This window comes from Numenius arquata, chromosome 9 (genome assembly GCF_964106895.1).
Source record: "Numenius arquata chromosome 9, bNumArq3.hap1.1, whole genome shotgun sequence".
NCBI classification, from domain to species: Eukaryota; Metazoa; Chordata; class Aves; order Charadriiformes; family Scolopacidae; genus Numenius; species Numenius arquata.
Window position 1 is genome coordinate 10,492,515 of NC_133584.1, and position 15,954 is coordinate 10,508,468.

Sequence of the window (15,954 nt, forward strand, 5' to 3'; positions counted from 1 at the left end):
CAGCTCTAAAGCTCTGAGCTGCATACACAATCCCAAGCACTGAGGTGTATGAGAACCAAGAAATAAGAACACCTCTAAATCAGCAGAAGAAAAAAAAAAATTCAAACAGATGTAAGAAAAGTGTCAAGGATGGCACAGCATAACTGACAAATAAGGAAGAGTAGTAATTAACTTTGCTCAAGTAAGAGACTTAAATGTGCTACACTATCACAGCACCCCTTTAAGTTCAATCAGCTTGTTCACAAAAATTCATAGGAAAATTCATTTAAGAACACTTTTGGGCCAACAGTAAAAGCAATCCCGATTTGAGCTCATCCCGTAGTTGACACGGAAGTGGTTGATACAGGGATGTTACAGACTCACAGAAAAATAATACAGCTGGAAACTTACGCTCCATGACAAACCACTAATCCTATTAGAAATAACTTATTTTTTACTTACCATTGCCTGTTCTATTTTGTTGTCAATGGCAACAACACTTGCACCAGATGCACTGTAAATATAAGAAGAAAACTTTGTGAGCATTACTGTATCATTCAATTAAAACTATGCACCCACTGGCACCCGCAGGACCCGTAGAACATGCTTTCATTAAAGCTTCAGATTCAGGAATTCAGCACACAATCATGGGAGTTCCCTCCCCACACACACACTGCATTGCCCAGCACAGTTACAGCTCTTAAAAGACACTGCTCCTTCAGTTTATAATTCCTCAGGCTATGCTTATGACACCCATAACTAGAAAAAATGCACTAGAATAAACAGTAGATTAACTGCTTTGATTCCCTGCCTCATTTTCCAGCTTTCTTCGCTGGGCAAAAAGGGGATTCAGGGTATATTCATGGGGTCCTTTATTTCAGTTTTATTTCTGCTAAATTGCTTTTATAAAGCATTGAAGAAAAAGACCTGTTATAATATTTGCTCTCTGCCTTTACTCGAAAACTACTTTCCAGTTAAAAATTTCCTGGGTCAGCACTGCATTTACAACTCTGCAGCTGAGTGGCAGCAATCAGCAGAAGAGTAAGACCTGACCAGAGCCCAAACCCACAAACACGCTTACTCGGCTTCAACGAATTCCCACTGGATCATATTCAACATTTAAGAAACACACGAGCTGGTTACAGCCAGGATCAGTCTTGCTCCAAAGACACACTAGTGCAGAACAGCCCAATAAAACATCTCTGCCATCACTATAAGAACATGTATTTACTGCACCAAACAAGATGTTGAAGTACATCTTTAAATTCCCCGTTAGGGCAATTCAGGCCTTAATATTTCTGGCCTGTTTTCAAGTCACAATACCTGAACACAAGCCAGTCACTCACTCGTCACTCTCTGGAGTCAGACTTTCTGGGGGGTGGTGTCCCTGTTCTTGGGCAGACTCCGATCTCTCCATGTGAGAGGGGCTGTCGCTCCGCCCGAGGGGACAGAGGGGGCACCCCACACCTCCGGCTGCAGCCGAGGAAGGCACTCACAGTGCGCTGCATCCACCCACGGGCTCTGCCGGTCCCGTACTCTTCCGTGCCCACCCTCCCACGCTCTGTGGTCCTATTCTACCCCACAGCTCCGTGTCTGACACAAGACGGCGGTGCTTGGACTATTTACCAGCCCCACCAGTGATAACTGCTGATAATGCTCCCCCAGCGATGGACGCTGCTATCGGCAGCGTGCAGCTATGTTTAAAAAAAGTTAACATATGGGAAAAACACACGGTTTGCAGTCATGCTTGGAAACTCGCCTCTCTGAAAATACGGAACACTCACTGAAAACAAGCGTTAAGAAAAACCTACTTCAGGCTTTTTAAAACCAGTACTGGCAATATGCTCAGCAGTATTAGTTACATACGTGAAACAAAGCTCAACTATTGAGAGAATATGAAACTATTTAGAGAAATCCATTTTAACAAGTCTCACAATTGTCAGTACCTAGCACCAAGCATTTACAAGTAGAGGGAATCAGCTTTTCAGGCTGACAGAGTGACAGCCTCTACTTCTAAATTGAAGAAAACTTGTAATCTAAAACAAAAGTGCTGAACACCCATTTCACAAGAAAATTGCTCCAGTGTCTGTCTTCTAAGCCTCTTTCAAGCCATACTTGTGGTAAACCTCCTCAGAATAAAAAGTATTTATAATTTATGACAAGGTTAAGTATTCCTTCCCATTTTGGATTAACGCGTTTCAGATCTACCTGAAACGGTTAAAAATGTCTGCTCTCAAGAGTCACTGAAATCCCCAAGCCCGCTCCACGTCCCTGACACAGCCGTTCATGAGCGCCACTCTACAAGCCAGGTGAGGCAGCTCTAAAGAGATAAAGAGGAGCAAAGTTAAAGCAAACATCACACTTTGTAGTGGGACCTGCTTCTGCAAGCTTTACAGTGTAATTAAACACATTTGGTCAATACTTTTCTAATTGAATTTTATGTTGGGACTTGTGCTTCTATTCCCGTTTCAACTATTTTGCAGTGTGATTATTTAAAAAGTGAAGCCCATTACACCCCTCGAAGTTAAGGTATTTGATCAGTTCCCTGACAAAGCCTCTCAGGTGGAAGACAGGCAGCCTTCCCCTTCATCACCCACTACCTTGGACCTGCCGGACACACTGCAGAAGCACCTTTCCCACGCTACACCTTGTGCTCCGCATTCCTGCCTGCCTTTTACATGAGCACGGTGTTCCCCATGCAGATATAAGAACTGTCCCTCCCCAAAAGCGTGATCTGAATGCAGCCAGAGAAACTATCGCTCTCCCACTCATCTTTTACGCTTAAAATGACAGTGTTGAAACCCAGAAGTAGTTTATACGCTACTTTTACTTGTTTCAATATTCTTGTTGTCCTTACCCCCAGAGCAGCTGGCACTATTATCAAAGCACCAAGTCAGGATTCCAGACCTGCTCCCTGCACAAATCCTGGTGTCCATCCTGCTTGGCAGAGCCCAGGACCATGCAGATCACCCCAGGCGAAGTTCCACACTGACAGAGCAGCCTTCAGTTAGTCAGGTGAGGTTTTATCCTGATCATAGTATTTCATTTCACTTTCTAAAAGCATACGAGAACTAGATTTGATGCTAACACAGTTCCTGCATGATTCTGTCCTTTAGTCATTTTATTGTGCCCCCCACAACAAATAGCTCCTGCGAGACATTCAGAAGCAGAGTACTCCAGTGCCAGCTATTCTTATGGTACAGTCCAGATATGCTGCCAAATCTTAAGATTTTGTATTTTCCTCAAATCCTTAGCTGTTGGTATCAAATCCCAGTTTGCAAGAAAATATTTTATCCCATGACTGCAGAATGAAATTCATAGGTAGAATCAAGTCCTTATGAAAAGGCCAGGAAAATAAAAATAAAAATCTGTTAAATAAGTCTTTTTGGATGTTGTAACTGGAAAGACTTTGATACATTCTGTGAATGCACCATCCACTCTATATTCAGTGTCTCAACTTGCAAACTCTTGAGTTAGAAGTGGAAAGACACTATTTACTTCTTATTAAAACAAAATAAACAATTACTATGCCGTACTTTTAGACAAAGAAAAAGCTGATTGTTCCAGGAACTATAAAAGTCTGACAATTACTGACAAAGCTGTACTACATAAACAAAAATCCACATCATGTAACATAGGGTGGTTGAAAGGATGCATTAGGCATATAATACCCTTTTGTTTGTAACTGCAAACTTCCCCCCTGCCCCTCCAACTGAGTTTTTGCAGCCAACTAGCTACCATACACACACACACTGTAATTTAAGAGAACAATCCAGTTTGACTTGGCCCTCCAGGTTAAGATTATGTAAATGAAGGCTCTGACCAAAAAGAGGTTACATTGGTATACCAGTATCACTCTGAAACCCATCAAGTACAAGGCAAGATTTATAATCATCCAGAAATGACAAAGATTACCCAGTACAGTTTGCCATTTCCAGAAATGGATGGTAAACCCAACATTTTTCTATCTTACACACCAGAGGGGCAGAACCCTAGTTAGTCTGGGAATTCCTCATTTTGATTATTTTTTTTTTTAAACATTCTTACTGGCCTAAATGTAATTTCTTCACATTTTACTTTGAAAGACCACAGGGGAAAACTAGATTTTGACTGCTCATAACACCACTTAGCTATAGCTCACCATCAAGTATGCAGTGTTTAAAACAAAAGTGTTTTATCAACTACTTGCAGCTTGTACCTCAGAATTCTTTATGTTGTATTTTAGGAATATTTCTCCTATATGCCTACAACTCAAGAATAGCACTGTTTTTTTTGTTTGTTTGTTTGTTTTGTTTCAAATGTCTTACAAACAAAGTGAGAGAAGTGTCTTGGACAATCATGTACATATGGATTAAGAAAATGGGAAGAGAACTGCTAAGTGCAAGTTCAAGTCTGATTTCTAATGTATGTAGCACGATATGAAGCAATCGCACTTTTCATAGTGCATCGCATTCTTAAAAGCCTTCGTATAATTCTGACTTCATTGCTGCAAAAACCTTTCCTATGGAGACATGGTATCCCAAGAGTATGGCAAAATATTATTGGGAAGATGTTTCAGTATCATCAACAAGCTATATTGTTAAAAAAGAAAAAATGTTTGGTAGCCCTGTTAGCATAACAAATACCAGTGTACAGCTTCACTGAAAACACAGATGATATATCACAATCAAATAAGTGTTCTCTGTAAAGCGTAATTGTGCAGTTCAAGAAAGCTTACTTACTATTCCAAAACTTGAACAACTTGAACAACAAACTTGAACATTATTCCCAGAATGGGAAAACAAATAAAATAAGTGACTAACAGAAAAATTGAGGATGAGTTGATCAGAAGACAATAAAAAAGGTTAATGTCTTAAATCCTAACTTGCTAAAATTTAACCTTCAACATCAGAACTTCGTGCCTACCAATGTGAGGTATTTCAGTGGTGAATTCAACAAGCGCCACTGTACCCAGCTTGGTGCTTTCACCATTATTGTCTTTAGATGTAACTACCATCCTTTTAGGAGACATGTTCTCAACTTCAAAAATTCACTTTGAAAACTAGGGTAGAAAGACTCGGAATCACACTTCACAATAAAGGTATCTGCAGCTTAATTCACTCTAGATGCTTTAAAAAAGAGAACACAGTGGTTCATTTTTAGAGGTTCTACAGTCCTCAGTAATGTGTGTATTTCACGCCAACATTTGATGCATTAGGAATGAGAGTTATAAACAGCCCTACTTCAGCACTGTCAAGTACCAGACTAGGTAATAGCGTTTCACATTTAAGTGAGACTGCAAATCCTGCTCACTGGATGAACTAGATGATATAAACTAATTTTGAAGCTTCAGTTTTTTTAAGTCAGTAACAAAAACCATATTCTGTATTCAGCTGTAATACTGATCACCTGCACGCTGCTTTCCCAAGGAATTTCTTAGCAGCACCTCCCCAGAAGACTGCCAGAATGAACAGGTTTTCTTGCTTTTTTTGTGCTCTTGGTATTTCTTCTAAATTTTAGCATGAAGAGTTACTGTACTACTCACCTCATGCTTTTAGATACACGAAACCTATCCCTCAACATTGCTAGTCCTGCTAGAGTGGAAAAGACGGTCCGCAGAACAGACCACAAAAGGGTACACCAATGCTGGCAAGAGTCTTGGCCAATAGCCTCTACAGGACAACTCTTCCTTTATAGCACTAGATCTACTTTGCTTTAGGTTAAAGTGGAAAAGCTGTTACACACCAGAGTCTCATACAGGCATCCCTGAAGCAGGTGATCTCTCCCAGTTCTTCTAGCTCTTTCCTCATTATTGCTTTAAATCAAATTATCAAGCAACCTTTCTGGAAGGAACAGTAAGGTACCTTGAAGTGTTCCCACATTTGCTTTGCTCCAAAGTGAGCTACAAACTAAACCACTAAGTGTTTTAGCTTATGTTTTCCCCTTATTTGTTTACTCATTTTCAAGGAACTGTAGTGACTTAACCCACCACTCTTCATGTCTTACCACTAGTTGCACTATTTAGACCGTCCAGACAAACTTTGTCTATTCTTGAAACCATTAAGGCATGTTTAATTAGCCTCCATCCAATTATGAGATTTTATGACAGTTTCCCAATATGATCAATTACCCAGCCTTGAAAGAGTATCTACGCAAGTATTTCAGATTTTCATCATTTTTCTTTGCAAAGCCATGTAAGAACATGAGAAAAATCTGAGGCAGTGAATTCACAGCGTCAGGATTACCAGCTGATGCCTGGCTCCCCTTGCAAGTCTAGTTATGCTCCTCCGACACACAGAGAAGTACTTCCATAGGAAAGTTAAGTTTGCTTCAGTTTTACATGAAACTCCCGAAGATCAGTTTTTCAACACAATACCGTAACTGATCTTAGAAGCAATGCATGAGCTCTACAGAAGACAGACTACTTTGGGGGAAAACCAAGATGTTTGAATTGGAATTGGTTTGGATTTGGATGGTTGGCTGGGTTTTTTTGGGGTGGGTTTTTTGGTTTGTTATTTTTTTGACATTAAAGAAAAATGTGGCTCTTTCATAGTTTTGGTAAGTTCTTGAGTTACACTAATGAACCAAACACTCTTCCATGTGAATGGAGACAAATCATATTGCGCATCACTTCTTCTTGATGCTTGTTTCTCATGGAACACATTAACCACAACTCTGACTGGACCAGTGGGATACATGAAGCATCAGCCTCGTCCTAAGACTCTTTTTAAATTTCACATGGAATTTTAGACTTTGAATTTCAAATCAGAAAAGTTTTACCCCTAAAAGAACCTCCAGATAGGGCTACAATCAAGAATGTGTAATGTAACTCTTGACTTTCTCCTGTCTCTCGGAGGAGCATCTCATTTAACAGAAAGGCATGGAATAGGGAAGTAGAAGTTTGGCAAAATCCATCACATGAAGAGAGGCTGCCTAATTCATCACATTTACATAAGAAGATGTTTACCAGCACCACTTAGAATACATTTATCTGGGTGCTAATGTAGGGAGAAATCCACATTTTGAGTTAATTTACATTGCGAAGGTTCAATGCTTCACGCAAAAATGCAGTGAAAACATGAATCCTACTGCTTTAAACGCAAGTTAACCAACAATGGCTATGTTTTAGGCAAACCCATCTAAAGCTCCTATGGCACTATGACCATACAAAGGCAATCCAGGCACAGAAGAACAGTCACCCAGACTCATGTGAACATGCCAAGAAGCCACTATTCCTGTTCTTAAGCCTCCCAGTAACCACACCAGCTGAAAAGACAGGCCCCTGAGACTCGTGCCCTTAATACACCTATGTGAACACTACACAGAACACTGGCAGGCTTCCTGCAAAGGTGTCAGTAACAACTAGTATTTCACTAATATTTAATGGTTTGATTGTTACCAGCACTCTTCCCTGCCATGGTGTGTTAGTGAAAAATAAACAAGTCTCTATTTTACTGGAGCATTTTAACAATCTTTTACTGTCTATTGCAATAGCATGTGGTTAGCTTTGTGGACCTCAAATGGTCCCAAGAGATGGCTGCTCATAGGAGAATAATCTGTATTTGTTAGAAAAAAAATACTGAAGTTACATGGGAAGATTTTCTATTATGTTCACACTAAAGTCTCTTAAGTCAAGCCCACAAGGTTCACAAACTACTTCTGAAGGAGATGCAAAATGTAATTAAAGTGTCTAGTGCCAGCAGGCATCCTTATGTTTTGCAGTGTGTTAACCTCCACATTTTGGGATGGGGAAAATAAAGGGATTCTGAGGAAGTTAGATGATCTTATCATTTTCACGGCAGAGAAGTCTCTTTCACAAACTGGAGATCACAAGAAAACCACTGAAGCTTGACAGGAGATCCCCTCCTGCCGAGGCCAGGCAGAGCTGCCAAGGCACAGCCAGCCCCCCGTCCTGGTGCCACCAGCACCCCATCGGGGTTCCACAGACCCCTGCCCTGGGAAGGGCCCCCACAACCGGCTTTACAGGCTCTGTCCTTGACATTCCCTCCATTAGTATTTTATGGGAAGTTTTTTGTTGAAAGCTTTTCAGCTTCAGTCATCCAGTAAAGCAAAACTACATAACAAGATCTTAAGAAAAATCTAATAACTGGGTTATAAACACAAAACCTGCTACACCCTGAATTTTAACAGATTAGAAGTTTAAAATTTGCTTCTATGTTTTTGCAAATACTTGTTTTCACTGTAAAGTGTTCAACAGCAAACACACAAGACTATTTTTAAAGGAAGCCATTTACATTCTTCTGAATTTAAGATTTTTCTATATCCCATGCTTCCAGTATGTGCTTCAGACATTGTACATAAGCCTCAGATTTGTAAAGCCTCAATCTTAACTGTTAGTTACTTCATTTTAGGGTTTTTTGATTTAGCTTCCTCATTTTAAGAATTATTTCAAGATAAGAGATATGAAAAGAGAGAAACAGATGAAGGCTAGACCTTAAAGTGAGCTTTTGGGCTAACTGCCAAATCTGTATTCAAAGCCCTGAAGTTTCAGTTGAAAAATTAAGTCCTTGGAACCTAAATACCAAGTCTGTCCCATAAATACAGGAAAGCGGCATCATCCGGACCTTAAAGCAAAAATGCAAATTTGTACAAGTTTCTGTTAGAAAAGGAAGATGTGCTTTTGAAACTTAGTCTAATGCTAGCACTTCAGCAAAAAACAGAGCAGGATGCATTAGCATTACTTTTAACCACCAGTGTTGTATGGTATACAAATTATTGCCAAGCAAACTTTAAAGGATTCAGTTAAGCTTTGTAAGTCAGAAAGCCTCTCAAGTCAAATACAGCCAGTACAATGATGAAATAGTTACCAATACTTCAATGGCTTCTACAGAGCTTGCTAAGCAGAAGTATTGTGACAAGCCAGAGCATCACAAGGCATGAAGTCACACAATCACTAGGACTTCGACTTAATGCTGATAAAAAAAAACCCCACACCCTTCAAAATCATTAAAGTGCAGGAAAGAAACAGTTTGCAGCTATTGATGAATTAGTAATGCATCTCTGACAAGTCATATCTATAACAGATATGACTTTGTTGCACTTCATTGCAGTTTCTCGCCATGGGTTCAACGCTAACTTAGTAGGTTTACTTTGTCCTCATATCTCAGCACGGTTCACGTTTGTTCCCCATCTAGCTTTACTTAAGCAGAATGAAAGCAAGCTAGAAAGCTTCCTTTCCTGGTTTTGAGACAGAAAGATTTTTAACTTTGCCAAAATCGTGTTTAAATATAACATTTTCACAACCTCTTTTCTGATGTTGAACTCAATAGCCACAATGCCAAAAAGTTTCCTTTTTTTGGAAAAGGAAGCTGTAAATATTTTAGTGCAGGTCAGCTAGTAGCTGACTAGCATTAAACTCTTTCAGCTTACACACTATATAAGGTACATGCATAATGGAAGGAGGAAGAAAAAAAAAACCACGTCATATTTTACACTTATTTACTTTTAAGTTTCAGTACAAATACTTCACTTCCATGACTGCTTTCAGACCTTCAGGCTGCAGAAGCCCAATATGAAGTTTTAAACACAAGCAGAAGTTCTGTGCAAGCAAAAATGACGAGAAACTTGCATAGAGCGAAGCTGTTCATGCATACCTCAGCACGTATGCATTCCATACTTAAGCATTCATACCTATCCCAGAAGGTCTTTGACTCGCGTAACTTGTTGAAATGGAACGCTTGGTAGAATGCAGTTGACGGATTCCTATGAGATCCAAGAATCAAACAGACATATTGAAAATGGGTACGTAATAAAAATACTAACTCTCTTATTTCAACCTGCATTACAGAGTAAATTAGCTGTCCAGACAGGTTACATTTACATCGAAAAAGTTTACAGACTTCACAGAATGCCTAAAGAATAATGACTGAAAGGCCTTACTGTTTCTATGGGTTTCCATTAAGGACATACTGATTCAAAAAGAAAAAGTAATCCTCAAGCCCTACGGATTTTTCATGCTATTTCAAGTTGCTACTCTAAAAAGATGACTGTAAAGCCATTAATGAAACACCTCATGTCACGCTGACAGTCTTGGTTAAGTAAGCCGTATACCACTCTAATGCTGTATGTACTTAAATTCAGAAGGTACCTTTCACTTTTTTCATATTTCACAAAACATCTCTGCAAACAGCACCCAGTATTTCTATTCTATTTAGCATCCTACTTTATGTTCAAAATACATGAGTTCTTCAAGGGGATCTAGAACTCATAGCTAAATATGCCACATTGAAGCTATGACAGATTAAGTTACAACTGAAAATGGGATCAAGTTAAAATTGAAAAGTTGAATCTAAAATATCGCTAACTTTGTCAATCATCCTCCTGCTTCCCCCTCTGGAAGTGCAGCAGGACAACTGTTGTATGGAGGCCCTTTGCCAAGCAGTAAAATGGGAGTGCTCCAGCTCCCACCCACCGGTGCCAGTGACCTTGCTGAAAACCGGACACTACGGCACAAATTCTGTCCCCAGTGCCAAGCCCCTGAGACAGTCCAACCCTCCCGGTTCAGTGCACATTTACCCCACAGACAGTAACTATACCCAAAGTGTAATCTGAAGAGATCAGGTCTCCAAAGTCTCATCTGAACACTCATTGTTTACAAGATAATAGATGAAGCACAAAATCAAAATTCTTTAACTGCTAGTGGCTGTATCAGAGCATCGTACTTAAGCTTAGAAACTCCTTTTATCAATACTGCAGTTGACCCTTACTGTGGTATAGCTGTACCAGCCCTAGCGAAGAATGCAACAGCTTACCTGAAAAAAATCTTCAGAAAAGCCATTATTAGTTCAAAGTCCTTTTAAAGCCAGATTTAAGCTTAGAAGTTTATACCAACGTTAGAAGCATATGTTTTTAAGTTCGTGGCAAAAAAACTTCCTAAAACAACTGTCTCCAAGTTAATTAATTATTTCAATTTAACTCAAATTACTCTACAGTTGAAATCATAAAACAAGTGTGTCACAAAAGCACCACCATAACAAAACACCATTTATCTGAAGTAATTTGCTTCCCATGGCAGGTGTATACTAAAAACCTCCCAAGAATAACAGTATTTGTGTATCAGCAACGATCGGGAATCATTTGAAGTGTCTGTCACTTCTCCTCCCTTCACCACTCTGCCCTTCAAAAAAATAACTCTACGTGAGCCTGGAATTTAGCTTAAAATCTGCTACAGGAGTTGCTTGATCACGCTGGTACTACTTCTGTTTTCATAAGAAGCACTGCACACTTGAGTGACAACTAAATATAGCTAATTATAGGAAGAGAAACACAATAGCTAGAAGACATTTGAGAGATACAGGGACTTAATGTATGGAAAGCAATTGGCATCTGCAGATAACAGAGCGTTCCTTTGTTGAGGGAAAGGACCAGACCCAAGCTCTTCTTTCTAACTCAGTTGTCTGTGAGGATTATGTAAAAGCTCTCTTCCTCAGAAAGTGACTGTAAATAGAAAGTCATTTAATTTCCAAGATAAATTTACTTGCAGCATATAAAACCCCGTTGCTATTGTTAGGTGTAAAAAGTTGTGGTTTACAGCCACGCAGTATGCATTTTGTACGGTCTATTTTTATGCACTATTTATTCTTGTACTATTCTTAAACAAGTATCTGGAAAGGTATGAAAAAGCTGTCCTCGTTAAATTCTCATTTGTATCCCCTGCTGTTGAAATCGCTTTTGCATTACTTCAGACAATTAAGAGAACATTTTCTACTCTGTAGCTGCATTTTAGCAAGATGTTAAGGGTATGTGTGCACGCTATCTAAACAGGAAAAGCAAACGCACAGAGGTACACGAATGATGCCTGATGTGCGGGTCTGAACTAACGCAACTGACTTTCAGAATGTTGAGGCATCTATTTTTAACCACATGAAAGAGTAAACGTTAGAGAATTACTAAAAACTCCTTCCAGTTTGCAGAAACTATTGAGAAACCAGCTTACAGAAGCAGCATTATCTAGCCTGCTGCTGCTGCGTTGCAGCTCACAAGCCCTTCTGACGCTGCCTGAACTGAACCGAGGGACAACCTGGACCAGAGAAGCAGACTCCTCAGGTCATCTCCTCAGCAGACAGCCACCTCCTCAGCTCGGTCCCCACTGTTGGCAAATTGACACAGCGGAGCCAAGAGCAGCCAGAAAGGGGGTGTCCCTGACACTGAGTCAAAGAAGGAGAGCCAACCTCCTCTTCCACAGGAGGTACACCGGGCACTGCTCCTCCTTCGTGCCTGCTGAGAGAGAACAGGCATTTCCAAGGACCAAGTGGCTCGTTCTGGTCCCAGAGACTATGGCAGACAACTAACTCAGCACATTTAAACATTCAAACTGTATCTCACATGGTAAAAAATGCCCTGTTTCTCTATAAAGAAGTCCTACAGCACATACCATATTTATTTCCTTTAAAAGCTCACAAACACAACAAAAAGCTCAATATTCACAACACACTCTGATGTTACAGCTTCTAACAACAGTTTTCATGCAACAGGATTTTCATCTAAATTTAAAGGACAAGAATTGTGTATTAGTTTTCTGATTACTCGAAACTTCAAGCTGTCCCTTTAAAAGGGAAGTGTAAATCACATCCAAAGCCTCACCTCATATTTGAAGGAATATCCTCCCACTGGCATTAATCAGGACAAGCATATGACAAATACAAACTTTATTCTAGACAGCTCTGCTTTGCTAGAAACCATGCCCATGAAAGCTGGCAAGTTTTCAAGTACACAGATAAATGCCTTTTAGTTTAAATAACGATACTGGCTTTGGAAGTGCTGGGTACCAGCTTGGCATACAGAGGCTGCTGAACAGATGCCTTTTTTCCAGCTTCTACCTTTGAAGGAGGAATACTAACATCCTTGTTCATGACACAGCTGAAGCTATGTTTCAGTCTTCAAACTACTGACCAACATCAGCAATTACGGGCAACAGGAGGAGACTATGTGAAGAATACCATGCTTTGCCTTCCTAAAAGGTGGCAAAACAAAAAATTCACACCTGACCACCTCACACAGTTCTCTCTCTCTCTATCACCGACTATTATTTTTATTAACTTTGAGAACAGGAATGATCCTAAAGATTAAAAGGGCCTAAGCACCTGTCTTTGAAGAACATGAAAATAACAGGTCAATACCTCAGAGGAAAACCAAAGAAAAGCAGAACCACCTATTTATTATCACCTAGAGACCAGCAAGCCAACACAAATGGCCTTTTCAGAAGCTTATGTCAGACAAAAATCCCTTCTGAGAAAAATTAATAGAGCTTATATAGAAAGAACACAGAAGATGTGACCACATTATAAAATTAGTAGAGCTTTTAATGCCATCTTGCATGACATTTTTGTAAGTAAGAACATGGTTTATACAAAGCAGGTCCGCCACTGATAACTACTGTGTGCATGTGGCTCTCCAATGGTTCAGTGGAAAGATGCACCAAACAGAGCTCTCCAGGGGTCTCCTCCAAGTGCACTACAGGATACTGTAATCCATGACTTGGGCAGTGGAGTACAGACTATCTTGGTACCTGCAGATGATCTGCAAGCACTCTGGAGAGCAGGAATATAATTCAGGAAGATCTTGCCCAATTGGAGCAATGGTCTGAAATGAAAAGGATGCAATTCAATAAGGATAAGCATGAAGTACTATGCAGTGGCAGCAATAATCAGCTGCACAGGTACAAAACATGGAAGGAGTAGCTGACTGCAATTCCACAGAAGAGAATCTAAAAAGAAGTTAAAAAAAAATCTTGCAAAGGTGTCAAACTTGTAAGACTCTTACATTGGATGTACACATACTAATGGAAGTCTTGTTTTATTCTGCCCTTCTGAGCTCTGAACTTAGATTTTTATGGCCAGTTTTGGATACAAACTCTCCAGAAGGATCTAAGCCTACTGAAGTCCAGGTAAAACCACTAGAAGACATGTCATATTCCAATTTTTTTCCCAGTAATCAGAATCACTAAGTAGGAAAAATAAGCATCTAAAAGAGCTGAAAGAGGCACTTACAGGCTTCACATAGTTTAAAGTATCTGCAAAGGAGAAGAAAACTTGTTCTCACACCTGTTAGGTATAAGCACAGCAAAAACATTTAATTGTAGCAAAGAGTTTAAGCTACAACATTGGAATTGTTTTCCACACAAACAACAAGGAATAGAAAAGACTTCTTACAGAAGTGTTGGGATTCTCATACTTATTTTAGAAGAGATCAAACCGTTATTTCTCCAAAAGATTTCAGACCCTTAAGCTTCCAGATCAGCCCACAGGCGCATCTTTCACAATTCTTTGAGAATTCAAGACATAACTAGCAGGAACTTTAAAGCAGATGTTCTTCCTTTGAATAGGATGAACTCCTATAGGAACCAAATTTAACTATGAAATAAAATAGAAAGAAGTAAAGAAAGGCTAGTTTATACTCTGAAATCAAACTGCCTTTCTGTTCAGCTGTAAAGTTCATCTCTTTTTTTTGGTGGAAAGTGAAATGACCACTCCAAAACAAAATTCTTCCTAGTTGCAGACAAAGCTCATACTGACACACCAAGTTTAAGATTAGAAAATATCAGTAAAAACATCTATTACTCTTCTGTTCCCAGTCTTAGAAGTAAGGTCATTAATCACACAGTGATGCAGCAACAGGACTGGGAATTCAACAGCAAGCTTCTAGCGTCCTGTCCTTTGTGTAGAAAGCTGTAGGAGCCTGACAAGATGCCTGTAAATAAGACTGTTCTTCAGCCACATTTATCAAAGAAGAGATGCTAGCCTGTCACTTGTACATCTATATTATTTCCACTGTGCCAAAAAGTGACTCAAAAACAGCCTGAAGATGAGGTTAGCAATAAAAGTATTTAGCCTTTATGTAACATCAGAATTATGATTTAACAATCAAGAGACCTGATGGTAAGCACACAATCGGAACTTAGGAGAATTATCAACATACATGGATGTGTTTTTACTATGGTAATGAACAAGGCATAAAAAAAGCTTGAGCGATCAACCGCCCAATTTGATGTGCACTACATGACAACATATTAATCCCTCTGTAGTTTCTAAAGTTTATGAAATATTGGATGAATTATTACCCCGAAGCATTTCAAACCCGAGTTAGTTTTTAGTTATGTCTTACTGATCACCAATAAAAGCCTGTGTTTAACTAGGTTACTAGCCATGACCTCCAGTGAAGACTGATTACAGTTGATCTCCAAATTAAAACACTTGGGGTGATTTATTTAGGGTTTTGGAATCGCTTGATCATAGCTTATCAGAAAACTCTCAGTAAAGTTTGTGGCATTTCAAGATTATGTTTACACTAGTAACAGTTCCTTCTTCATCTCTCTTCTTTTAAAAGACATTTCACTTTATTTATATCACCTTCTATTTAAATCAACTCCAACTCTGATCAGCTTTATTTCCTAAGACTCCACCTACAAAACAGAGCAGCTGGAGTACAAAGCTTTGTGGGAGAGAATTGACAAAGACTAAACACGGGAAAGATGATGTGGAATTAATGACAAAAAAAATTTCAAGATTAAAAGCTCTTAACTTTTGCATTTAATTACATATTCTGTTCATATAGTTCCTTAAAGCCATTATACTTGAACTACATGCCCTGAAAAACTAGTAAGAATTAGACACCATTACATTCAATTTTAAGTGCGTTCTAGCTACAGGTGACAGGAAAGGCTGACTCAATTGGCAGCCTGCACGACAGTTTCGGGGACAGTGGCTCTCAACCATCATGATGGACTTGAAAGGGGGGTTCATGAGCTACTTCTAAATGAAAATATTGTGGCAGTGGAGAAAAAGCATACTGCGTGGATCTGATTGCCACGGTAAAAATCAAGACATACACAAATTTAAGTGCTAAAAATCACCAAAGCAGGACATGCTTAACAGCAGTTTTATAACTGAATTCAAGAGGAAGGGGATGAAAGAACACCCAGATCACCATTAGCAAGACAGTGCCAGCGGCACCAGCACTCAGCTTCAGCTGCTTTCA

The 15,954-nt window shown here is 39.5% G+C and overlaps 1 protein-coding gene across 2 annotated transcripts in view; it reads right to left on the reverse strand.

The window, feature by feature from the left end:
• Positions 1 to 15,954, reverse strand: part of TSC22D2 (TSC22 domain family member 2) — a 29,987-nt gene that overhangs the window by 2,008 nt on the left and 12,025 nt on the right. The window contains exons 2-3 of one of the 2 annotated variants that reach the window (XM_074153472.1): positions 9,610 to 9,681; positions 442 to 493 (exon numbers count right to left, since the gene is read on the reverse strand). In XM_074153472.1, coding sequence (XP_074009573.1) covers positions 442 to 493; positions 9,610 to 9,681 — 124 coding nt within the window. The remainder of the gene's footprint in view (positions 1 to 441; positions 494 to 9,609; positions 9,682 to 15,954) is intronic. The other variant, XM_074153474.1, reaches the window with a different exon arrangement.